The following is a 27,583-nucleotide window of genomic DNA, read 5'->3' on the forward strand; positions in this document are numbered from 1 at the left end:
TATTGTATGTCTGGTAAACAAACTTTTCCTGCAGCGCAACACATGCCTGGTGTTTCAGTTTTGAATTTCAATGCTTGACAAAATCTGCAAATTTTATCCATACTTCCAATGACAACGTATTTGTGAGATGAATAATCAAGTTGTGGATTATATTGAAATGCTGCACCATTCAAATTTACAGAATTGATATTTATTGGCCGATTTTGAGAACGTGACCTAGTACGATCTCTTTGTTGACTTAATCTATCAGCATGATTTTCCTCACTTTCATTTTGTCTGTGATTTTGCACATTTCTATTGTGACGTGTATTACATCCGATGTTAGCATGTCTTCTACCTCTTGGCATTTCTTTTACCGAATCAAAGTGCTCTTCTTTATGACACTCTGAGCTCTTGATTGCTACTTTTCTTGTTTTAAAACTGGAATTCAAATTAACATACTGTTAGCGCCATCTTTTAAAAATATAAGCCATAGGTAAAATATTAAACCGCTGTTCAGAAATCAAAAATCCTTCAAAACATCCAAAACACAGTCATCCACAACTCACCTCCTAGACACAACACCCTGAAGCAATAAATACTACCCTAAGTAGTTTAAACAAAAACAACACGAGCCCAATCCAGCATGAAACAAAGTTTTACGAGATTAAACAGAAAAACCAGAACTACACCTTTATCTACACAGACGAGCCTAAGGTCGACAATAATAACGACAACGATACAATATACCATAACCGCACAAAATGAAGTTATAAAAATGTCACACATACCAAGCTATACCTCAACATACTCCGCAGATATTACAGGTGGAGAACGTTAATTTACAAAGAGGGGAATTAGGCCGCCATTCAATTTGCCACCGAATCCATGCTGAAGGAAGCCGCAGAGTCTGTGACACCAGCCTTGAAGAAAACCTTTGCTGCATGCCTGGCACTGGCCTATATACCACGCTCTTGGAGGATGATGAGGGTCGCCTTTATCCCAAACGTTGGAAAAAAAAAAATCTTAAAACTCACACAACTCTTTTAATTTTAATTCAATTACAGTCAAATATGACTCATTCGACGCAAAATTAAATATACTATAACAGTAGTGTACTAAAAAAAATCCTCAATAACGGATAATATCGTAAAAATTATGTCAAAGTTGAAAAAATAGAGCAAAAATAAAAAAATTCCAAATGCTTCCGTCTACAGTCTCGTCAGTTGTCATTTCAGAAAAATTGTCAACACACTGTCAAAAAGGCTTGTTTTTGTTCTTTCGAACTAAAAAAACAAATTCGAAATCCGATAGAAATTGGCGAAGTTAGGAGTGATTCTTCACATCAACCTACTGAAAAACGGTTTTATGGCCATAAAATGAGATTTTGGGGGTGTATTGGAAATTTCTCCTATACCATTTTTCTTAGTTTTACTATACCTACAAGTTGTACTAGGTCTCCATAAAAGTATAAAATCACTGTCGCACAGTGTTATCACCTATGCATCAGTGGTCTAATTGAGTAGACGCTCTCTCGTGGGAGTCAGGAGGACATAATCGAGACTACCACGCACTGTGGCCATCTGTGCCGTGAGAGCCTTCCGAATACTTCCGGAGCCTTTCCGACGCCATCAAGAGTCGTGCCCCTTGACTCCACCTGCGGGTTAGGTGGGCTAGAATTTGCCGGCGGTAACGGATGCCTGTCATAAGAGGCAATTAAAATTCACTCATCAGCCTGTTAGCCATGAGCATTAACTCAACGGTAATAGGCTGATCGAAACGGGTACATAAACGGCTTTATGACCATGGAAACACTGTCGTCATTGGAGCGTTTAACTACCTAACAGTTTTCCTGGCAGACAGGACATCATGATCGAGACCAGTAAGATTCTGATTACGACATACTGGACACGATTTGGAACTGACATAATTGGGCTGGGATGTGTTCCCTTTCAATTTTAATAAACGGCTTGAAACCCCCTGAAAACGGCGTGCAGAAAGGAAGACCATCTCCTCCTTCTTATTAAAACCTTTGCAGGTCTCAAGGTCACGTTCAATGGCCGCAACCGCGAACACTGGTTGTGTAGATTGGTATGAGATTAGTCCCCATTAATTCCGGTTGGAGCTTGGCTCTGAGCTCTTGACCCCATAAGGGCCAGAGTTAGCCCTCGCATGACCTCCCTGCTTGCATAGATAATCATGGAGCCTTTTAGGAAACTACATACACGATCGGAAATACCGATCTTAAGTTTGGACCCAAAAGCATGGATAAAATTATCGAAACACAAAACACAAAAGCACAAAATCAAAAACAAACACCAGATGAGCAGGCAAATATCTTTAGGAGAAGCTCGATTGGCATGATTTCACCTCCCCTTAGGTGGAGCAGAAGACATCATAGTCTGCTCCCATGAGCAAGACAGGTGAAATCCAAACAACAGCCGACAGCCGTGTCATAGCCACACAAAGCCCACCACAAACTGGTAAGCAATTCAGGGCGCAATCGAGTCCCAAGGAAAACCCGCAAGACCCTGAGAAGACTCCGCAGGCAAAAACAAGGAGAGCTGCAGCCTAAGCGGAGATACAAGAGCAATTGGTAAGGTCATCGCAAAAAGAGTGGACGAAAGCTCACAGGCAGAAGAACGCAGAAGAGGCTGACGGTATTTGCTACGCGGACATATTGAAGGCAGTTTAATCCAACTCCGAGCTCAAGGAATTTAGCAAGGAGGTGAGAACGATTGGGCCAACACGAAAAGGCCGACTCCTTATAGAGCTAAAGCGCCGCCAATGCCTCCAAATATAAGTCAGTGATTAAAAAAAACTCTCGCGAACGTGGCTACGGTCGATCTGCGTACCCACATGGTCACAGTGCAGATAAGAGACCTAATATTGGAGCTAAGTTCGACACGCGAATTATTTGGCAAGCGCATATTAAAAGGCCAGACAAAGGTGCGATAAAGAGTACCAGAGCAGCTGTTTACATACAGCTTCTGGCTGAAGATGCCAAGAGGACCCTAGCTCTGGGGCATTTCAGAGTTGGATGGATAAGATGTCGAGTCTCGAAAGTAGTGTCGCCAAAAAACACTGCTATAGATGTTGGGGATATATACAACGAGCCTGATCGCACTAAACAATGCAGAAGGTGCGGTGAAGAAGGTCATAAAGCCGTAGACTGCAGCAAAAAAGAGACTTGTGCATTATGAAAATGCGCACATGCAGCCGGAAGGCCATGAAACTACTGCAGCTTAATATCAACCAGTGCAAAACGACACAGGGCCTCTTAGACCAATTGGTGACGGAGAAAAGGATTGATGCGGTGCTGTTATCGGAGCCGGTAGCACCTAAAAACACGAGTGATTGGACGGTGGATAAAAAGAACCTTGCTGCGATCTGCGTAACCGGAGACAAAAGTGCTCAATGTAGGTTGAGGGCAGAATACGAGGGTTTCACCTGGGTTAAGGTTCAAAATTCAAAACAAAAAAAGCTTTACTATGGGCCGAACTAATTCGCCATGCGGTGTTTACAGCGTAACCACTCTCACGCGTTCATCGGCGCCAGGGTGGCATTTAATAACACGTGCCAGCATTCACTTACTCGGAGGAGTAGGCTCGTTGAAGACTACAACTACATCAACTTCTTCGATGTTGCGTGAAGGGCGAAGCCACTTGGTACGACGTTGCAAGCTGACGAGATATTCGTCTCTCCAACGTCTCATGGCAGAGATCGCTTGCCACCGCTGACGCAGGCTCCCACGGAGCCCTTGACCCTCAGGCTCCGGGATAGATTTAAGCGGTTCACCGACAATGAAGTGGCCAGGCGTAAGTACCTCTACATCACCAGCGGCTGCAGAGTTGTCACAGAGTGGGCGGGAGTTGACGCAGGCTTCTACTTCTGTCAGTAGCGTGTTGAACTCTTCGTAGGACAGAAGAATTTCGCTCATAACCCGTTTCAGATGATATTTGACTCTTTTTATGCCAAGCGATGTTGTCGCCACTGTGCTGCGATGCAGTCTGGAATAACGTCATCCCAACCGACACTCATACGCCAGATCTCCTGAAACCACATCTTTGATCTTATGGTCGCTGGGGCGAGCAGACCCAGTGGGTCGAAAAGCGTGCTAGCATCAGACAAGAAATTTCTCTTAGCTAAAATAGTGGGTGGTTGATTCAGATTAACTGAGAACGTGAAGTAGGCCATATAAGGCCCAAGGCATGGACATCTTTACTATCGACTAGGTAGTGTGATATATTTTCTGATGCATTCGAAACATTTTCAAAAAGCTCCGCACAATTAGACGCCCATTTTCGAAGTTCAAAACCCCCTTCCTTCAGTATTGCGGAGACGTTTCGTTGTAAACCTAGCAGCTCTTCTTTAGAAGACGCACCAGTGAGGAGATCGTCCATGTAAAAGTCCTTATGGATGACGGCAGCAGCCTTCTCACAAATGTGTGACGAATATTTTGCGGTTTGTTGCAGCGATTTAACTGCTAAGTAGGACGCAGCGGCAACGCCATAAGTAACGCGCAACATGCGATAATCCTTTATGGGTAACGTCGGGTCACGACGCCAGACAATGCGTTGTAGATCGAGGTTTTTCGTGGACATGCATATTTGGCGGTACATTTCCGCGATGTCCGCTGTTACTGCGTAGCGATGCGTTCTGAAACGTGTTAAAATACAATATAAATCAGGTTGCAATTGGGGACCAACAAATAATGCATCGTTCAACGAATTCCCGGTGGTGGTTTTGGCGGACGCATTGAACACGACTCTCAATTTAGTCGTGACACTTGACTCTTTTATAACGGGGTGATGCGGCATATAGAACGTTTGATCCGTTGGCGGTGGTGCAAGTTCCATGTGCTTCATGTCGATGAGTTCTTGCATGAACTCATTGTAGCGTTGGCGTAGGTCGTCATCTCGCGCAAGTCTTTTTTCGATGCTTAGTAAACTTCGAACAGCATAACTTCGTGATGCTCCCAAGGGTACGTCAGATTTCAGCGGCAGCTCTACTATAAATCGACCGTCAGGTGACCTTCTGTGCGTTTTTTCGAAAAACTCTTCACAATAGCGTTCTTTGTAAGTGAGGCGGGCCTTTTTCGGTGATTCTTCTAACTCCCAAAGTCTAGTGAACGCTCGATCTAAATGAACTTCACAATGCAAAGACTGTAAGCCGAGCGAAGCGGATTCGGACCCATCGACATTTCCAAACAACGTCCAACCGAAAACCGTTCGTTGAGCCATGGGCGTACCGGGCGGACCCTTACGAATCTCCGAGCAGAGGAGCTGTCCCATGACTTCCATTCCGACCAAGATATCGATACGCCCGGGTTTCATGAAGTGCTGATCGGCTAAAAATAAATCTTGTAGGTGCGGCCACGCCGAAACCTTCAAGGACTGTGTTGGCAAATCGCTTGTGATTTTAGGCAGAATCAATGCGTCAACAGTAAAGCATAGATCTGAACAATGAGATGATAATGAAAGCAATACTTCACCTTTAGAGCGTATCCCTTGGGAGGAACCAATTCCAGAAATTAATATTGCGGACCCTCTTCGCGGTAATCCCAAGCGTTGTACACATGACTCGGTTACGAAAGAAGCATGCGAACCAGAATCAAACAACAAGCGAGCGGGTTGCCAATGACCAGAGCAATCGCGTACCTTGACTAAGGCGGTCGCCAACAGCACAGTTCTTTCTCTTGGATGAGGCTGGTTGGGATTGACATTCAAATGTGAAGACGTACAGGCAGCAGCGGTGTCTGTGGAAGGACCGTTAGCGGATGAAACGGTTACGTTCGTTTGATGCATGACGTCTGCGGCGGGGGAGAAAGGCCTAAGAGAGGCGCTGTTGACGAAATGAGTAACGGTTGTAGCGTTAGTTGTAGCGACAGCATTATGCAACAGCGTATGATGGCGTTGATGGCAAATCCTGCATGCAGATGTGCTGTTACACTTTGCCTTATAATGGCCTGAACTCAAGCAGTTCATACACATGCGCGATTCTCTCACAAATTTCGATTTACCGTTTGCGTCAAGGTCCCGAAATTTTTCACAACTGTATATTTTGTGTGGCCCGTTACAAAACGTACAGCCCGTGCTGTTCTGATCTTGCACTGCGTGAAACACATTCGTAGACTTACACACCGACGCGGTTTTACCCTTAGCTGGCAATAATACCGTTGACGATGATAGCATTGATAAAGAACGACTTCTAACTTCTAAAAACGTGGACAGCTGTTCGAATGACGGAGGCTCATCAGTGACGAGTTATAGCTCCCATTGCTTTCGTGTCTCGAAGTCTAATTTATTGAGTAGTTCGTACACTAGCCAATCGTCCCAAAATTCCACTGGGCGTCCCAAAGCCTTAGGCTCGCGTATATGTTGCTGGAAGGCGTCGATCACTCCCTTAATTGTGTCGGCGGTACCACTAGCTGCCCTCTTTACGTTGGCCATAGCTCTAAAATGTCCTGCAACTATAACGCGGACGACCTTATAACGCGATTTTAGTAGGTCCCAAGCATCTTCATAATTAACATCACATATTTTAAACCCACATATGATTTTTAACGCGTCACCCATTAAACAACTACGAAGATAGTGAAGTTTTTGACCATTTGACAATGCGGCATTACAGTCGACCAAGGCAGAAAATGCGTCAAAAAACCGATCCACTCAGTGGAGTCGCCACAGAATTTAGGCAGCTCCATCTTTGGCAGCCGTATTGCTGCAGACACAGGCGTTGACACGGACGCGGGTTGCGCTTCGGCATGACACTTCTGTACGCGATCGAAATTTGCTAAAGCCGTAGAGTACCACGTCTCAGCTTGAATTCGCACACTTTCTTCAATATCTACATTCCACACGAAATTTCGACCGCATCTTGAGCGCTATTAAAGCGAGTCCACTGTTCACTGAGCAGGTGCATTAACTTATTATGCTTTCTGCATCCATCGTAAAGGCATCGTCCATACTCTTAGCCATATACCGCTTAATGGCGTTAAGTGCAGAGTCGCGTGTTTTTACCGAGCTCGACATTTTTCTAGTCCTTGTAGATTTGAAGGACGATATTCGCACTGGTATCACGCACAAATCAACGCACTAGAGCTTCCTTTTTTTTTGGTTTTTTTACCTTGTTCACTTGTTACTTATAGTTAATTGTTATTTAACACTAATTAATCGAGATAAGACACTTTCATTTAATTAGCCGAAATCGATTGGTAGAAGGACCAAAAAAATGCTAATCAATTGCGATATGTAGTACTTGTATGTACGTTAGCCAAAATCTATTGGCTAATCTTTAAATGTTCGCGGGATTGACTTATCCGGCTCGAAGGACCAGAAAATGTTGACGCGGATTGCTTGAAGAAAAACACAACCGTTTCGTTTCAGTAGATTCTTATATTTTTCATTTAACAATTAGCGTGGTTGCATTTATATGCATTCCCTAAAGCGGTAAGTTATGCGGTAAAAACATAAGCGGTAAAATATGCGGTAATTGCGGGACGAATAACAAAAGCAGTAAATAAAATCTAAGTTCAAAGACCTCTAATTAAACAGCAATATGTACCTACGCACGTACATATGTGTAAGAACAAAGGATATAGCTGAAAATAGAATATAACAAAAGCGATTAAGTGTTTACATTGCTGACATTAACCCTTAAGTAATATTATAAAATTAAAACTTAACTTAAATGCATAGACGGACTCAACAACCAACATACCTGAGAGTAAACCTCACCTCAAACTGGAAGAAGCTTCGCAGTCCCACGTTATCTGATTCGTATATCTAGCAGCTATCTAAGCCAAGCGAGTCCAGTTTGGCAACACAGAAGAAGGTCCAAAAAGATACATAGTAACGGGAGGCGTCCCGCAAGGATCCGTTCTAGGGCCAACACTGTGGAATGCAATGTACGACGGGATTCTTAAGATAGTGATGCCAGCAAACGTAACTGTGGTGGGTTACGCAGATGATATTGCTCTAGTGGTAACTGATAAACGTAACGACTGTTTGAAGCATGTGTGCAATGATGCCGTTGCGAGAATCCAAAGGTGTTTGGGCAACGCTAACCTAGAGCTGGCAGCGCAATAAACTGAGCTCCTTATCAGTAAGTGTAGGCGAAACGAGAGCCTCACTATATCGGTTGGAGGACATGACATTGAATCCCAAACATGGGTAAAGTACCTTGGAGTACACATCGATGACAAGCTAACATTCAAGGAACATTTTAAAATAAACAGTAACAAGGCAATGAGAGGGACTAACGCACTCATGCGTATGCTACCAAACGTTGAAGGACCCCAAGAAAGTAGAAGAAAGATTCTTTCAATGGTTACTGACTCTATTCTTCTATACGCCGCTCCAGCATGGTCAGGAAGACGAACGAGACGTTCAATGGAGGTGCTGCAAGCTAACAGACTTACCGCGCTCAGAGTAGCATGTGCGTACAGAACAGTATCTGATGATGCCATCTGCGATATAGCGAGTAAAGTTCCCCTTAATATACGAGCAGAAGAACTTACGCGACTGTATCACTTACGTGGGCGCAAACCAATATCTGAAGAAACAATAACCGAGCGCGTACGTACGATAGCAAAGTGGCAAAATAGATGTGATGCCTCCTCTAAAAGACGATGGACGTATAAGTTGATCCCCAAACTAGATGAATGGATAAGCAGAAAGCACGGCGAAACGGATTACTATCTAACCCAAATCCTCAGCGGAAATGGTGGCTTTCTTGCGTACCTCCACCGTTTTAATCTAGCAGATAATTCGACCTGCCCAGAGGGCCACAGCCAAGATGAGAGTGCAGAACACGTGACTTTTCACTGCGTCAGAAAATCTTGTAACGCAAATGCTGAACTCGAAAGGGAAATGGGAAGCAGTAAAACAGTTTGCAGCAAGGATGTTAATAAAACTGCGAAACTTCGAATGGAAAACAGATGGAGAAGCAGATCTATATGTCTCTGCAGCGACAGCCAAGCTGCACTCACGGCCTTAGACAGCCCCCCCACCCCTTCAAGGGTGATCGAGTCCTATAAATCCAGCCTGAACTGTGTCGGTATACATAACAGCCTGATGCTAACATGAGTCTCGGGACACATGGGTATCGCAGGAAACGAAATCTCTGACTCTTTGAGATTTCTTCGGCGGTCGAGTAGATTTAAAGAAAATTAAAAAGTGAAGCCGAGTGCAGTACAATGGATTTAATTGTGTCACAGTGCTGCACTTGCTAGTCTGTCCCGAAAAAAAGAGTATTATTAAAAGCAATTAGAAATATGACAAGTTTGTGGGAGGGGCGTAATGTATTTGAACCAGAATATTAAATAACGGGACTTCAGTTTTGTGAAATTACCAGAGTGACTCGCTGCTTTTCCGCATCTTCAAATTTGTCCCTGTGAAAAAATATTATATTAAATAAAACGCGCTATTTTCGTCCCGAGTTCGAACAGTCTCGGCGGTCAGATTCTTACTATATTTTAAATCGTTATAAAAAGTAATACAAGGTATGAGCTTACAATGTTACTGTGTTGAGCTTTCTCTCTCATTAAATAACGGATATTTCTAAGTAAATAAAGAGTACTAATTTGTTGGTATTTAATTTTTGACATCCTCCGCCCCGGACATAGAGGACGCTATTTCTAAAGGATATAATAACTGAATTGGGCGCTTCAAAATCTTTTGATCGTGCAGCCGGATATCGCAAGCCCTAACGCGACCATCTCTTCCTTGATATGTTTGCTGCACAACCGCTAGCTTCCACTGGAGCCGAGTCTTATTATCATCGTGTAGTAGGACAACGTCCCCGACCTTAACACTACGGGTTGGACCGCCTCTATTGTGGTGTATGGTACGGAGTGCGCTTAAGTATTCTGTGCACCATCTCTTCGTATACCTCTTTATTATAGCTTGTCGCTGCTGCCACGACTTCGCCAAGGATGAGCCATCGCTTTTGTAATCTGTTTGGAGTAAAAGAGGTTTAAAGTTAGTTAAAAAATGTGCTGGAGTCAAAGGCTCCAAATCGTTGTGATCGCTGCTTATGTAAGTCAATGGTCTTGCATTGACCACACCTTCCACTTCAGTTAGTAGTGTTGTCAATTCGTCTTCGGACAAATTCGCTTTTCCTATGGCCGCCTTCAGACAATCTTTAACAATCTTTATTAGGCGTTCCCAAAAACCGCCCCACCACGCTGCTCTTTCAGGTATAAACTTCCAGTTTATGCTTTCATGCGCTACTAACCGCTGAACCTCGCTATTATTCAAAAGATCGTTTAGTTTTCTTAATTCAAAATCCGCTCGTTTAAATGTCTTGGCATTATCTGACATTATAGTTGCTGGTGCACCACGTCTCGCTATAAACCGCCGTAATGCATTTATACAGCTGTTAGTTGTCAAGTCTCCGACGAGTTCTAAATGAACTGCTCTAAATGCAGCACACGTTATTAGCATGATGTAAACTTTTCGCCTATCGCCTTCAGTCTCTTCTTTAACATATAGTGGCCCAGCAAAGTCGACTCCAATAGTCTTAAATGGTCTGTTTGTTTCCACTCGTTCGCGTGGCAATTCTGTCCACTTCTCGGACGCACTTTTTCCACGTAGCCGTCTGCAGATAACACATTTATGGAGGCAAGATTTTATGAGCTGACGCGCTTGTACTAACCAAAATTTTTGTCGTAAATGAGCTAAGACCGTGTTTATGCCTCCATGCATCGTTTGCTTATGCGCTTCCCAAACAAGTAAACTGCTTAAATGTGAACGTTTTGGTAGTATTATTGGATTATAATTACCGTACAACTCAGGTGGTAACCTGCTAGTAAGCCTCAAAATACCATCGACTAAAACTGGATTCAACAACAAAATTTTTGAATCAGCAGGTATTGAACGCTGACTTTCTAAAGCAACAACTTCTCTATTATAATAATTTCGTTGCACATATCTGATCCAATATGACTCTGCTTTGCTTAACTCGTGCGCAGTTATTTCGTTAATTACGCTGAACGGTTCTGATAAGTGTTTTCTTTTATTTATTACGCTATGTTTAACATTTTTAACAAATCGGAAAACAAACGCTGTAACTCGCAAAAGCCGCTTCAACTCACTGTAATTTTCAAGTTTAATAACAGTTTCGATAATGCTTCCCTTATTGTTGTCTGTAGATTCGGCGACCAGGCTCGTTGATTTTTCTAAAATATACTCCGAAGGCCAATGCAACTCCCCTTCAACTAACCATTCAGGGCCAAACTTCCACAGATCTGATTCCACTAATGCTTTTGCTTTTATACCTCTGGTAAGGAGGTCCGCTGGATTATTTCTGCCCCGGCAATGCTTCCAATCATGAATGTTCGTTATGTTATTTATCTCGCTAACTCTCGCTTTTACATAGGGTATTTGTCTTCCTTGCCCATTAATCCAGTTGAGAGCTATCGCTGAATCGCTCCATAAGGTGACGCTGTGCACTTCGAAGTCGAGTGCATCTACTAAAAATATTTTTAATCTCGCTGCTGTTAACGCTGCTGTTAATTCTAACTTAGGCAATGTCAGTTCACTCTGTTTTTTACTTTTCTCCATCGGGCTTACTCTGTTCTTAGAACAAATGAAATTTGTTGTAATGATACCGGCCGCTGTTAGTTGGCGCACGTAGGCAACAGCACCATACGCTTTCGGACTGGCGTCGGCAAATATGTGAACTTCGTATTGAGAGTCACTTTCTGTTGCTAAACATCGTCTCATGTTAAAGTTATGCAGAGCTTTTCTTTCTTCTTGCCAGTGTTGAAAATCATTCATATTATCACCACTTAGAGCTTCGTCCCATTCCAAGTTCTCTTTCCAAATATTTTGAAGAATGAGTTTTATTCGAACAGTAAATGGGCCTAGCATTCCCAAAGGGTCATAAATTTTCGCCATAGCTTTCATGACATTCCTTTTCGTTGGTCTCAAATTCATCAAATACTCGCTAATGCTCTCAATGCTGACGCTAATCTCATCGTTCGCTGTAGTCCAATTTATGCCAAGTACCTTTTGGCTAATTGCTTGTTCGTTGTTATAAGTCAGGAAAAATGCGCTAAGCTCAGGATCATTTGTGTTCCATTTCCGAAGATTAAACCTTGCTTTGGCCATAATTTCTTTTGATTTTAAATACATTAACTTCGCTTCCTCTAAACTTCGCTCGCTTATCACTAAGTCGTCTACATAAAAGCATTGTTTTAGTTTATCGCAAATAACTCCATACTCCTGCTGAGAACTGTTTAAATGATGACGAAGTGTAGCTGCCAGCAAAAACGGACTGGAGGTTACACCAAACGTTACCCTGGTCATACGGTATTCAACGATTTTTGGCAGTCGAATTTTACACATTGGGGTACGCTCGTACCATAAAAATCGGAGTGCGTCTCGATCATTTTCCGGGACCTCGATCTGAAGAAAAGCCTTTTCAATGTCCGCAGTTATCGCTATTTTATGTGAACGGAATCTTAAAAGAGTTTTCAGCAAATCTGCTACGAGATTGTCACCCGCATTCAAGTGATCATTTAAAGATAAGACACCTGGTTCGCTAGAAGATGCGTTAAAAACTATTCGCGTTTTTGTAGTGATTTTGTCGTCACGATAAACCGGTTTGTGGGGCATATAGTACACTATTTCACTGTTTGAGTCGTTTACCTGTTCCGCTATGCCGTTTTGTATTAAATCCCTAAGCGCTATATCATATTCAATGAGTTTATTATTGTCCCTTAACAATTTATTTGTTAAACTGTACAATCTCTGTTCTGCGATTTCTTTATTACTATTCAATTTTTCGTTTAAATTTTTCCAAGGCAAAAACACTACGTAACGGCCATTCACTTCACTGATTTTAAACACTGTTCCTTCTAAGGGATTACTCTGTTGTAGTTGACAGCTCTTGATGCCAATAGACTCTAAACTCCAAAATTTTTCAATATCAAAATATTCTTCACTTGACCTTTCTACACTCGCTACACAATTGCACGCTACTGTATTACATTTCTCACCACAACTTCCTTGAATAGTCCATCCGAAGAATGTTTTTATGGCAACTAAATTTTCTTGTAGCCGTTCAATTTCACCGTAGTTAAATATCCAGTAATAGTCTTGCCCAATCAAAACATTAATGCCGTCAACTAATTTCTCCTTGCCTATTTCACAATCTGCTAATTCTATTTTGATGTTTCTAAACTGCTTGTTTTTAAATTTGGGCACTGGCAAAATGTTAGCACAGATAGTAGGTACAACAATCGCTTTTATTTTTTGCACTTTATCATTATATCGGCTCCGTAATGAAATTTCTACACTTTTCAATTGAGTTGCCCTTTTTGCTTTTTTGTCACCAAATGCAATAATTTGAACGTTCTCAAAACCACTGGTGGGAAGCTTAAGCACCTCCGCCAATTTTTCGCTTATATAGGTTCTTTGACTTCCATTATCCATAATAATTCTGGACATTACGCTATGACCACTATTCACTTCGCTAATTATTGCTTTTGCAGTTTGGAGAAAAATACCAGTCTCTTTTAATTCAATTGCGTTTAATGTTGTTGCGTCCGCTGCATTCGTTATTTCTGTAGACTCCCCGTTATATTTACTTTTTGGTTGTTTCTCATTTCGCTCTTTGTCATTTCGTTGTTGTCGCTCGCACATTGCTGATATATGTCTACCACTACATCTGTCGCATTTCACCCATTGTGCATTACAATATTTGGAATTATGGTTACGGTTTGTACATCGAAAGCATCTACCCTCTCTTCTCAATATAAGCTTCTTCTCTTCGACAGGTAGGTCGCTCTTACAGCTTTTCGTGGTATGCGTATTTGTTTTGCAAATAACACATTGATAGTTCTGCCTGTTGCCTACGAAGAGTCCCGCTGCAGTACCTCCTTCTCGAAACCGTGTTTCTCTTCTTTCCTTCACATTAAATTTTTTGTCTCGCTCAGACATTTGCGCCTTTTCTAAGGCTTCTATTTCGGTCTTTAAAAATTTCAGAAGTTTATTTAGCTGATCATTTTCTGTTCCGTTACTTGTGCTCTCCTTAACTGTATCAATGCTGGAATTTAGTATTGTACTGCAAGCTGCGTTCCTTTCAAATGAACGGTAAAATTGCACACGCAATGTTGTTGGTATAGATTTCAACAAAATTGATTTTACCATTATATCGTACTGAGCCGATGATATGTGAAATGCTACAAGCGATCGCATAGTCGAAGTAACTTCGTTGTACAGTTGCCGTAATCCATATATATCTGCTGTTGACTGCACCGTTCTAATATTCATTAATTTCTGAACAAATTTCTCCACGATTTTTTCATTGTTTCCATATTCTTCTTGCAAGAGAAATATGGCTTCGCTGTAACACTTTTCGGTGGGTGTAAAACCGGCTATGGAAGCAGCGGCCTTGCCTACTAACGCTTCATTCAAAAAATTAAATTTTGTAGATGTAGACAATTTTGAATTTTCGTGCACTGCTCTTTTAAACTGCTCCCAGAAAGGAAGCCAATTTTCGAAGTTTCCATCAAACTTTTTTAACTCAAAGGGCTTAAGTTTTATACCACTATAGCCACTATTTCCCTCTGTCGCTACATCCTGCCCTGCGCCTTCATAGGAGTTATTTGATGCTTCAGCACGTGTTTTGAAATTAACCCGAATAAAATGCTCCAACTGAGCTAAAGTGGTTACCGCCTTATCATCGTATTCAATTATGGTATCGCATTCCTTCGCAAAATCGTCTTGTTTGACAAAGACTTTCATGGCTTCATCTGCAGCTTTTAGATTTGAATGCGCGTTTTTGAGCCTTTCTAATAAAACAATCAGCTCGGACTCGACACTTGATGGATCGCTATGGTCTGCCAATTTAGCATTTTTAAACGATTTAAAATATTCGCTTACGCTGTTGCACAATTTAGTGACTTGTGCTCGGCACGTAGACCGATACACCGCTTCCATTTCTACACGCTTTTCGCTAAACTCAGGAATTTCACTTTCAAATTTATAGTTTTTAATATGTCTTTTCGCTTGTAATTTATAGTATTTAAAACAAACCGCACGCTAGTGAAAATCTGATTACACAACTGTCGTCCCTGGTTTCGGCACCATGTGAAAAAATATTAAATTAAATAAAACGCGCTATTTTCGTCCCGAGTTCGAACAGTCTCGGCGGTCAGATTCTTACTATATTTTAAATCGTTATAAAAAGTAATACAAGGTATGAGCTTACAATGTTACTGTGTTGAGCTTTCTCTCTCATTAAATAACGGATATTTCTAAGTAAATAAAGAGTACTAATTTGTTGGTATTTAATTTTTGACAGTCCCATAAATTTCCCAATTTCGCAGTCAATTCGGTTTTTAAAAGCATTTGCGATATTTTGCGAAAATTCACAAATTTTAAGTACTATTGCGAGTTAATTTGTGAAATTGAGTGAAGTGATTTCGCGTTTTTTTAAAGCGCGTATGTTTTGAAACATTTCTTCTTTGTGAAGGAAAATGAACAACGATAGGTTGTGTCGAGTACGCGGATTCTCACAACAGGCGAACAGGCTTTTTTTGTTCCCGAAGGATCAAGTTGCATTGGCAAAATCCACCCTACAATTTGAGCCATATGTTGTGGGGGAAGATGTTTACAAAAGGGTGCCACCACCGCCCGTTTTTTTTTTGTGTTTTTTGTTTTTGGTGGGTGAGGTTGGGTTCAAAATGCCTTCGCACTTACAGCGACCGTCGTCTCTTGCGTCGTGTGGTGTGACCACTAAAACGATTTCTCCTCTCCTTCTGGGGAGACACCCTTCCCAGAACTGCTTTCTATATTACTTCGGGAGGGCCCAGAACGGCATCCATAAAGGACCAATTCTATTCACCCACGTCTGGGTCCACCATATTTATAGCTAGCGTTCATGCTATAGGCTCATCTTCTTGTGTCTCTATCTGTGCGGATTTTCGATGTTGCACTGTGCCGAGGTTAATCTGTTTTTTCCGTGGTATTTTCTCAATGTATTTCTTTACCGCGTTCCAGCAGTCGTTGCGTTAGAACATTTTGTTGAATATGTTGCTCGGTGCTATGTCGCCAATCTGCTCCTTTAGTCCTTCAGAGCATTTCTTTCCGCGAGCCATCTGCTACAACTAAAAAACGTGTGTTCAGCGCTTCACAGTATATGCACTTGGAATCGGTTACCTTGCCCATGCGGTATAGGCTTATCCGAAAGTATCCGTGGCCCGCGAGGAACTGTGTTAAGAAGTAGTTCACTTCCCCGAAGTGCCTCGGGCCCATTTGACAATTGATGGAATAAGCTTCGCCGTCCATCTGCCACTTGGTTTAGAGTCCCATGGTTTAGTATCTCCGTTCTCCGACGTGTTTCTTCTTGGAGCATCCATTCATTCCCGGACCATGAGGTCGACGGGTATCTTCCCGCTGATCACGAAAATTGCTACGTCTGAGACAGTGCGATAGGCTGAGATGACTTCGAGTGACGCTGTTCATTGCACAGCCTCCAGTGCTTTGCGCTTGGCTTTGCAGTTTAGCACAATTCTCCATACTTCGCTGCCGTACAGGAGAATTGAGTTTTTGCACGCCATAATTAGCTTTCTTTTAGGTTATTAAAGGCGTTTCGTACATCAAGCGTTCCCAGAATGGTGATGCGGTTCGGGTAAATGCGATTGCGTTGAGCGCTGCTTACCACCTCCTCTATTGCGCCAAGGGTTGATTTTTCGCGTCGGAAACCGCATCGCCTTGCTGACAATCATCCTGCGCTCTCAACAGACTCTGCAAGCCTGCGCTGTATGAGTTTTTCAAGCAATTTCCCGGCGCTATCCAGCATGCCACCCTTACCCTTATTGATCAGCGTCAGTTTCTGTATTTTCTTCAGCTTGGGGAAGATGCTTTGAGCAATGCATGCATTGTAAAAGTCGAGCATCACATCTGGTCGGCTTTCAGCCAAACGTTTGAGAGATTCAGCTGGGATGCCATCTGGTCCTGGAGCTTTGTTTCTTCTGGAGCTTTCAACTTCAGAACTTTTCGAGATTGTCTGCTTTTCTGTTTCGTCGGACTCTGGTGTACCTTCTTCTATTACGGAAGCAGGTTCTCCTGAGCTCTGCGATTTCTGATGAACACCAGTACATAGGTCGTCTTCTTGAGCGCATCCCCGCGCGGGGCGCTGATGCATCGTAGCTTTTGGCAATGCGCTGCAGAACTTCTCACCCAGCCAGGCTATTAGTCACTAGAGTGATATCCGGCGTGGTGTGTTCACATCCTGGTCTCCTAAAAGCAGTGGCGTATCCTGAGTTTGCCACTACAAGCCCCAGTCTGGCAGCCGTGTCTAATATATGTCTTCCCCGTGTGTTCGTAGTAGGGGCACACCACTTGACAGCCTTGGCGTTGAAGTCTTCCCGAACCTTATCCTCAATAAGTTCCAGTTTCGTTCTAAACTGTTCCATTTGCCTGGAGTTCTCTCATAACTTCTTAGCTAGATGGCATCTCCTTGACCCTGGCAGGTGGTCAGTGCGGTGGAGTTTCGCAGTGACTGCAATTGGGGGCTGCTTTGCAGTCTTTTATTTTGTGCCCTTATTATCTGCATTCTAAGGCAGCGATAACATCAATTAATTTGTTCACATGGTCGCATCTTTCCTCGAACTCAGCCGATCTTGAGGAGCTTCGCGGCCCCTTCTGCAGATAGCGTGAGGAAAGCACATACTTGCTTCCGCACATTCGGCGCCGTTATCCTCGTCTGTATCTGTTCCTTTGGGTTGGTGAGCAGTTTCCGGACTACCTCCGTCTTGTCAGTCAAAGAGTCGAGATCTCGTATCTCCATCGCGGCACTCGGCTTTAACTCCGCGATGGAAGCCATTTCCTGCACAGTGCTTTTCAGCTGTTGCACGAACTCTACCGTCCCCGCTCTTCGTATAGGAAAGTTTTTGCGCAATAATAAGTATATAAGTGTGTTTTTATATTTCGCTAAAGTGAACCCACTACAAAAGCACTCACGTGCGTACATATGTATTGTATACATTTGATACAATATTAGAGGGGTAGGTGTGATTTAGGGTGAGGTTTGCTTATTTGTGACATTAGAGTTTTGGGGAAGGAAAGTTTTAAGTGAATAAAGTTAAATGAATTTTTGAATGTAAATAATATATTATATTGTATATTTGTGATAACGTAAATTGATTGTAAAAGTAAGCTATGTAATAATAATGTAATGTGTACTACTACAAAACTGAGTACAAAACATAATTCAGAAAATATATCGCGAAACATTTTTTTTTCAATCAGCAGAAGTTGAGTATAAAGATTCATTTGAACATAATTTTTGAATTGGGAATTTATGTTTATAAATTATTACATGTTTATAAATTTGTATGATATAAAACATTTTTTTTGCTAATAGGGCATGACGATGAAAGCAAAGAAGCAACGAAGCTGTTGCGTGGTAGGCTGCTTTGAGGATAAGGGTCAGCGTCCGATGTTTTTTAACGTGAGTACTTCCCGGCGACGGTCCAACACTACTCTGCTCAAAGGCACAACGGATAAAATCAATGCGGTGATTAGCGCCCCAAAAACGCAAAAGCATATAACGGTACCAATTGGCAGTGCAGAATGGACACACTACCTTCCTTCGTGGTGTTCGACGCCTATCTAAACCTCTACCATACTATGGGTCCGGCCCCCGGTTGCAATCCAACACTATATCGGGCCGAAAAGGCTCTACCCGCATTTGGGTGTTAAGCCACAACCACCACGACACTCCCCTAAAGGCCCAACTCAAGAACAGGTTGGAGCAAGCTAGCTTTTTTAAGCATCATGTCATTCACTCCCCAAACACATTCATACAGGCAAGCAATTTGCTCGTCAACCCCCAATTCCTCAAACGAATTAAGCGGAATATCAGATACCGCTTCTCTGACAATCTGTTAATATCGGAACTGCTAACTGATGCCTCATTCATGAGCGTCACATGAATGTCACTCATACCTCTAGGTCCATCAAACGTATAACATTCAGTAGGCTCATTTATAATACGGAGACTAATCTCAACCATCCATTCACTTATAACCTCACCCTGATGGTGGCTCTGATATCCAGCACAATGCCGGGATACCTTCCTGAATCACACCGGGGATGAAACATTTGCATCAAGACACACGATCAAAAGAATGCTACTCTCACGTAGTAGCGCTCGCTAAACTTGCAATACAAGCTAGCGACAAACATTCTGCCGAATTCCCCTCGACACAAACGCATACTTCCCACTGTCAAGGACAACATTAGTCACTCCATCAGTGCTCACCTTCCACGGATGACTGACCATCCTGACGTCCTTTTTAAGGCACATAGGGCTAAACTCCTAGAGGTTCAACCTTAAAAGCTCCCCCATGAAAGCATCAGGGGAGATCTCAGAGTGGACCCCCTGGGCCACAGCCCTAGGTCCTAACTTCCACTGTATGCTCATATCGGGCCCCACCTCCGAAAATTTGGCATTTTCCACCACCAATTTTCTCGGCAACAAAGGGAGTGCGAATAATCGCAGTCGAACTGAGAATGAGGAAAATGGTCTTACGTTGTAAGCCTTTCCTCGAGACGCAGAGGAAAACGATCAACCAGCAGACAATGATACGCTATATATTTGGAAGCGCCACTTTAGTCCAGAGCAAGTGACCCAATTTAAAGTTTTAGATGGGGCTACTCCTTCTTTTCGGCCGCCTGAGCCAAATGGGTTGGTGCGTGATTACCATTCGGAATTCACAGAGAAAACGTAGGTTCGAATCTCGGTGAAGCACCAAAATTAAGAAAATGTTTTTTCTAATAGCGGTCGCCCCTCGGCAGGCAATGGCAAACCTCCAAGTGTATCTCTGCCATGAAAAAGCTCCTTATAAAAATATCTGCCGTTCGGAGTCGGCTCAAAACTGTAGGTCCCCCCATTTGTCGAACAACATCAAGACGCACGCCACAAATAGGAGGAGGAGCTCGGCCAAACACCCAAAAAAGGGTGTACGTGCCAATTATACATATATATATATTTCTTCTTTAAAACAAAAAAAATATGTGAGGACTTAGAAATCTCTAGCAGTCGCGAACGATTTGCTCAGGCGTTTCTATCGATGCAACGAGATTAAAATAAAGAAAAGAATTGAAAGGAACGGAAAATGAGAAGCTGCAGCAAAAATATACATATTTGTGTAGTCTTGCAGTACTTGCGGAAAAAACTTCAAGCAGTGGTGCTATAAATTTCGCAAGAATGATCGTCAGTGGCCAAAACAATCGGTATGGTGACGAGGAAAGGCATGCGCTCGAAACATTATTTATATGTCCTCCAAAGCATATACGCTTATGCGTAACAATCTAGGTTTTGCTTCGCCCATCTCTTTCGCGATGACGCCCCATTAACTAATCGTTCCGGGGTTCGATGGCAATGTCTTAAATAATTTAGAAAAAGTTATTTCAACTACGTCCGACACCGTCGCATTATCGTTCTATTATTCGATGAAATCATCATCAAATCGGACTTGAACCATAATACAGCTAAAGGCTTCCCCACCCCCCAATGCGAAAATAAAATAGGCAATAAATGTTTATTTTTCATGGTTAACGGATTGTGTTCCAAATTCTTATTATAAGTCCAGTGGTGATATATAAACGAACACATTTTTGTCCATTTTGAAAAATCACACAACTAGAGAAAATGGGGTTAAATTTAAAAGATATGGTTTGCGATTAAGGGCCCTCCAATACTAGCGTCTTAACACTAGGAATTTCTCAAAAATGCCCCTTTTTTCTGCACGAAGACAAAGATTTTTGCATGTATATTATTGTCGCTTGATAAATTCCGTCCGAAATACTTTAATGAAATATGATATTTAAACATCAGATGGAGTGACAAGCTTCAGGTAATAAAAAAATTGTTTGATATTGATCAAATGAATCCCCATTTAAAATTTGACCGAAACTAACGGAGGCCAATATACAGTTAGTAACAGAAGTAAGTATACACCGGACACGTTTCCAATTTTCCCCCAATAGATTCCTTCAAACAACCTAAGTTATAAGAAATTTGGGCTTTTTTTACATGAATGAAATACAAAAATCATATTTAATCCACATAATGACAAGATTTTAAAAAGGAATAAAATTATAACTTTTTATATTAAACTTTATAAAAATTAATGTCTCAAAAGTAATACAGTTCATCATATTATTAATTTGTGAAATCAAAAACATAATTAAAATCAAATCCTAGTATTTGGTAGGATAATCATTAGACTTTACAATCGCTTTAAGTCGTGATACATTGATTTCACCAAGTTTTCAATTACAGCTGGTGGTATTTTATTGCATTCCTCTTGAAGGACGTTTTTCAGTTGTTCCTTATTTCTAAACGGATGTTTAGTTATTTGCCGCTTTAAATGTTCCTAATAATGTTCAGTTGGGTTGGTATCCGGGGAATGTGGCGATGTTTTCAACTGTTTTCGCACATTGTATAACAGCCACTCCCGTACAATGTTGGATGTGTGCTTGGGGTCATTAACCTGCTGGAAGATAAACGTCGCTCGGACCAATTTCGTAGCGCTTTCTTTTAAATTATTTTTCAAAATATTTAAATAACCATATCGGTCCATAATATTTTCGATAAATACCAAGTTTCCAACCCCGTTTGCAGCCATACATCCCCAAACAATGACAGAGCCCCCTCCATGCTTCACAGTGCCGGTCATATTGTTTGGATCCAATTCTGGGTTAACTATTCTCCAAACTTTTTCACGGGCACCAGATCCACAGATACTGAACTTACACTCATCAGAAAATATGATTTGGTTTCAAATCGTTTGGTTCTATTTTTCATGATCTCGAATGAATGATCGAATGAAATCCGTTTACTCCGATTGACACTACTCACGAAGGGCCTTTTCCTAACACCGCGCAAATGATAACCAGCACTATGCAAAACCCGGCGAATAGTTTGGGTGCTAAATTGTTTTCCAGTCACATTTTAAACTTCAGATTTCAATTGGGGGGCACTTATTTTGGGGTTTGTCCTGATTTTCCGTACGACTAAGCTTTTTTCTCTGGGACTTAAGAGCGGCGGACGCCCACACTTCCGCAGTTTTATATTTATTCACAGAGCACATACTTGTTTCCGCACATTCGGCGCCGTTATCCTCGTCTGTATCTGTTTCTTTGGGTTGGTGAGCAGGTTCCGGACTGCTATTTCTCCGTATCTCCATCGCGGCACTCGGCTTTAACTCCGCGATGGAAGTCATTTCCTGCACAGTGCTTTTCAGCTGTTGCACGAACTCTACCGTCCCCGCTCTTCGTATAGGAAAGTTTTTGCGCAATAATAAGTATATAAGTGTGTTTTTATATTTCGCTAAAGTGAACCCACTACAAAAGCACTCACGTGCGTACATATGTATTGTATACATTTGATACAATATTAGAGGGGTAGGTGTGATTTAGGGTGAGGTTTGCTTATTTGTGACATTAGAGTTTTGGGGAAGGAAAGTTTTAAGTGAATAAAGTTAAATGAATTTTTGAATGTAAATAATATATTATATTGTATATTTGTGATAACGTAAATTGATTGTAAAAGTAAGCTATGTAATAATAATGTAATGTGTACTACTACAAAACTGAGTACAAAACATAATTCAGAAAATATATCGCGAAACATTTTTTTTTTCAATCAGCAGAAGTTGAGTATAAAGATTCATTTGAACATAATTTTTGAATTGGGAATTTATGTTTATAAATTATTATATGTTTATAAATTTGTATGATATAAAACATTTTTTTTGCTAATAGGGCATGAAGATGAAAGCAAAGAAGCAACGAAGCTGTTGCGTGGTAGGCTGCTTTGAGGATAAGGGTCAGCGTCCGATGTTTTTTAACGTGAGTACTTCCCGGCAACGGTCCAACACTACTCTGCTCAAAGGCACAACGGATAAAATCAATGCGGTGATTAGCGCCCCAAAAACGCAAAAGCATATAACGGTACCAATTGGCAGTGCAGAATGGACACACTACCTTCCTTCGTGGTGTTCGACGCCTATCTAAACCTCTACCATACTATGGGTCCGGCCCCCGGTTGCAATCCAACACTATATCGGGCCGAAAAGGCTCTACCCGCATTTGGGTGTTAAGCCACAACCACCACGACACTCCCCTAAAGGCCCAACTCAAGAACGGTATCCGGTCATTTTCCCGAATCGAATTTCCCGAATGCCGCTGGCCCGAATGTCTAAAATTCCGAATAACCAAAATCCCGAAAGACATTTTTCCCGAATGCCAGTTTCCCGAATCCATTTTCCCGAAAACCAATTTCCCGAATAACTAATTTACCGAATATTTTTAAATAATTGACGCATAAATGGTTCCAACAGAAGAATAATGTTACCATAGAAACGAATGCAACTGTCATTCTACTTTTTAACTTCTGTTTGTTCTCGACATTTTTGTATAAAATTTTTAGTGTTTGAGCATTTTTATATTTTAATTCTACATATATTCGTATCACAATGGAACCAGCACGAGAAATATTAGGGACGAAATTAATATTGGACGGTCATTTATATCAGCGATCAAAAAGAAGTAAAGGAAAAGCTTATTGGGATTGCGTGAAACTTCGGAATGGAGCCGCAAATATGTATATGTTCACTTTTACAAAAATTTATTGCAGTAAATAAATATACAATAAACGGTATACCGTTGGTATACCGTTGTGCTCTAATTGGTTTACAAATATGTATATGTTCACTTTTACAAAAATTTATTGCAGTAAATCCTTTATTACTATATTAAAAAAAAAAAAAATTTATTTTTCGGGGACATACCCATTCGTAAAACTGGCATTCGGGAAAATGGCATTCGGGATTTTGGTTATTCGGAATTTTAGACATTCGGGCCAGTGGCATTCGGGAAATTCGATTCGGGAAAATGACCGGGAATCCTCAAGAACAGGTTGGAGCAAGCTAGCTTTTTTAAGCATCATGTCATTCACTCCCCAAACACATTCATACAGGCAAGTAATTTGCTCGTCAACCCCCAATTCCTCAAACGCATTAAGCCGGAACATCAGATACCGTTTCTCTGACAATCTGTTAATATCGAAACTGCTAACTGATGCCTCATTCATGAGCGTCACATGAATGTCACTCACACCTCTAGGTCCATCAAACGTATAACATTCAGTAGGCTCATTTATAATAAGGAGACTAGTCTCCACCATTCATTCACTCATAACCTCACCCTGATGGTGGCTCTGATATCCACCACAATGCCTGGATACCTTCCTGAATCACACCGGGGATGAAACATTTGCATCAAGACACACGATCACACGAATGCTACTCTCACGTAGTAGCGCCGCTTCGATGTATCCGAGATAGGGCTCTAGAGGCTCGCTAAACTTGCAATACGAGCTAGCGACAAACATTCTGCCGAATTCCCCTCGACACAAACGCATACTTCCCACTGTCAAGGATAACATTAGTCACTCCATCAGTGCTCACCTTCCACGGATGACTGACCATCCTGACGTCCTTTTTAAGGCACATAGGGCTAAACTCCTAGAGGTTCAACCATAAGAGCTCCCCAATGAAAGCATCAGGGAGATCTCAGTGTGGCCCCCTGGGCTCATATCGAGCCCCACCTCCGAAAATTTGGCATTTTCCACCAAATTATCCACCTCGGCAACAAAGGGAGTGCGAATAATCGCAGTGGGGTGTACGCGCCAATTATACATCTATATATATAAAAATTAAGCCGAAAAAAAGTGTGCGTTTGTCCGAGGTAATCTCAGCAACGCGTGTAAGGAAAACAATCAACGTTTCACACATTGTTGGTGTTGCTTTGGCAAAGGTTTCTGTGAAGTTTGGTTGAAATCCGATAACGCGTGTGTGTGCGGTGCGTCGGTTAAGTGAGTGTGTTTTTGCTATTTGCCGCACGTATTTTTTGTACCGCACATAGCATTCATTAGAATTGAATACATTTTGGTCGTGTGTGTCTGGGCCGATTATTATGAAATTTGGTACATATATATATAATATATTTTTCCCCGGTAAAGGTTAGTATAATATGCTTATTGATTCCACTCGCCACCAGGTGGCGCTGCCGAAGGCCAAAACGAGGGCCCGGGTAACCCTAGTATGTGTTTTTACATTGTGGGTATCAAATCAAAGCTACTGATTAGTGCTTTAATACAGAGTATTTTTTAGATCTCTGAGTGACCAGGGTCTCTAGATATAGCCGAAAAGGTGGACCAAGGTACCCTTGGATGTGTTTGTACAATATGGGTATCAGATGGAAGCTGTTGATGAAAGCTTTTAAGTGAAGTAATTTTTACTGCCCGTTTCCGGGAGGGATAAAGAAAGGAGATGGAGCTGGAGATGGAAGAGGAAAAGTAATAGCTACAGGAAGAGGAAGAGAAAGAGGAAGACCACTTATTATTAAAAATTTAAAAAAAAATTCTAAAAAAATTTTTAAATGTTACATATACGCTTGTTATATAAACGTTAATCTGAAGTCAGTTATAGTGAAAAATTCATTGTATCATTGCCGGCGTGATTGGTGATCGTTTCCTTAATTTTTTGCAGAAAGGTTATGCTAATATGAGATAGGTATTACCTATATCATTCATATATTTACGTATTACCTGTGTACTCACAAATATACGGTTGAAGCAAATAGGTATATGTCAGTTTTTTTACTTCGCCTGGAAAAGTTTATATAAATTTAAGAAGAGTAAATAGAAGTTCTTTTATATCAGACTTCACGCAAAAAAGTCATTTGCACCTCAACACATAGCTGGGTTAAAGCGGGGGGGAATATAACAGTTCTCTTCTCCTTCTCCGCGTTTTCGCACACGTAATTGTATGGGATGAGTGCACGATGGCACATAAAAAGTCACTGAAAGCGCTTGATAGGACATTACGAGATTTACGTAGTAAAAATGAAATGTTTGGTCGTGCCTTAGTGCTGCTGGCAGGTGATTTTAGACAAACACTGCCTGTTATTCCCCGAGCAACTGTAGCAGATAAATTGGCTGCATGTTTGAAATCATCATATTTGTGGAGACATGTTCAAACACTCAAACTAACTACAAATGTACGTGTTCTAATGCAAAATGATCCATCAGCTGCTAAATTTTCACAGCAATTATTGGATATTGGAAATGGCAAAGTTCCTGTCGATAATTTAACTGGCTTAATAACTTTACAACCAAACTTTTGTCAAATAAGTCAAACAAAAGAACAGTTAATTCAAAGTATTTTCCCAAATTTGCCTCAAAATTACAAAAATCATGATTGGCTTAGTGAACGAGGCTGGCAAAAATAAAGATGTGAATGAAATGAATGCGGCTATTTTGGCCAACATACCAAGTCCAGAACAAACATATCGATCCGTTGACACTGTTACAAATCAAGATGATATTGTAAATTATCCCACAGAATTTTTGAATTCCCTTGATTTACCTGGATTACCGCCACACATGCTAAACTTGAAAATAGGAGCACCGATTATTATGTTGAGAAACATAAATCAACCACGACTATGTAATGGCACTCGATTAACAGTTAAGAGATTGATAAATAACGTCATTGAAGCAACAATTTTGAATGGAAAATACTCTGGTGAAGACGTTTTAATACCGCGAATACCAATGATACCATCGGATATGCCGTTTGAATTCAAACGTCTTCAATTTCCTATTCGCCTTGCATTCGCGATTACTATTAATAAGTCACAACAACTGTATCAATTTGTGGTATTAATTTAGAATACCCATGTTTTTCTCATGGCCAACTTTATGTTTCATGCTCAAGAGTTGGTAAGCCATCGGGTATTGTTCATTTATTCAACAACGCATGGAAAAACGAAGAATATTGTATACCAAAGAGCATTACAATAAAAAAAGTAATAAAGTAAATCACATCAAACGTTTTTTAATTGCTACTACTATTCAAAACTTCTTTCATTACTATTCATGCGCGAGAATTTTTATAAAAAACACACAGTATTTTTCGGCTTAATTTAATTAATTAATCTAGATTTTTTTAAAGACGACCAGCGGAACGGGCGGGTTTTCGCTAGTATGTATATATATATTTGTTCTTTAAAACAAAAAAAATATGTGAGGACTTAGAAATCTCTAGCAGTCGCGAACGATTTGCTCAGGCGTTTCTATCGATGCAACGAGATTAAAAAAAAGAAAAGAATTGAAAGGAACGGAAAATGAGAAGCTGCAGCAAAAATATACATATTTGTGTAGTCTTGCAGTGGTTGCGGAAAAAACTTCAAGCAGTGCTGCTATAACTTTCGCAAGAATGATCGTCAGTGGCCAAAAAAATCGGTATGGTGACGAGGAAAGGCATTCGCTCGAAACATTAATTATATGTCCTCCAAAGCATATACGTTTATGCGTAACAATCTAGGTTTTGCTTTGCCCACAAATCATCTCTTTCGCGTTGACGCCCCATTAACTTATCGCTCCGGGGTTCGATGGCAATGTCTTAAATAATTTAGAAAAAATTGTTTCAACTACGTCCCACACCGTCGCATTATTGTTCTATGTATTATTCGATGAAATCCTCATCAAATCGGACTTGAACCATAATACA

General features: G+C 41.2%; 2 protein-coding genes across 2 annotated transcripts; both read right to left on the bottom strand.

Annotated features, from left to right (window-relative positions):
• Positions 1 to 3,948: 3,948 nt before the first annotated feature.
• On the bottom strand, positions 3,949 to 6,173 carry LOC128870379 (uncharacterized). The gene is made up of 2 exons (XM_054112993.1): positions 4,205 to 6,173; positions 3,949 to 4,154 (listed from the first exon to the last, which is right to left on the bottom strand). Exons 1-2 carry the CDS (start codon positions 6,171 to 6,173, stop codon positions 3,949 to 3,951), a joined length of 2,175 nt encoding a protein of 724 aa, XP_053968968.1.
• A 72-nt stretch (positions 6,174 to 6,245) lies between these two features.
• On the bottom strand, positions 6,246 to 14,930 carry LOC128870380 (uncharacterized). Its single transcript, XM_054112994.1, has 4 exons — positions 14,537 to 14,930; positions 10,049 to 14,395; positions 9,874 to 9,937; positions 6,246 to 6,564 (listed from the first exon to the last, which is right to left on the bottom strand). The coding sequence occupies exons 1-4, from the start codon at positions 14,928 to 14,930 to the stop codon at positions 6,246 to 6,248; spliced, it is 5,124 nt and encodes a 1,707-aa protein (XP_053968969.1).
• Between the last annotated feature and the right edge of the window lie 12,653 nt (positions 14,931 to 27,583).

Source organism: Anastrepha ludens, chromosome X (assembly GCF_028408465.1).
Source record: "Anastrepha ludens isolate Willacy chromosome X, idAnaLude1.1, whole genome shotgun sequence".
Lineage (NCBI taxonomy): Eukaryota > Metazoa > Arthropoda > Insecta > Diptera > Tephritidae > Anastrepha > Anastrepha ludens.

Excerpts from the sequence above, each read along its gene's own strand:
- LOC128870379 (XM_054112993.1), bottom strand. The coding sequence starts at position 6,173 with ATGCTATCATCGTCAACGGTATTATTGCCAGCTAAGGGTAAAACCGCG. Across the intron at positions 4,155-4,204 it reads ATCACACTACCTAGTCGATA|TTAATCTGAATCAACCACCC; the intron begins GTAAAGATGTCC and ends TCACGTTCTCAG.
- LOC128870380 (XM_054112994.1), bottom strand. The coding sequence starts at position 14,930 with ATGGAAGCGGTGTATCGGTCTACGTGCCGAGCACAAGTCACTAAATTG. Across the intron at positions 14,396-14,536 it reads GGGAAATAGTGGCTATAGTG|CGTTAGTAGGCAAGGCCGCT; the intron begins GTATAAAACTTA and ends TTTTGAATGAAG. Across the intron at positions 6,565-9,873 it reads CGACAAGCTATAATAAAGAG|TTGTTTAATGGGTGACGCGT; the intron begins GTATACGAAGAG and ends CTATCTTCGTAG.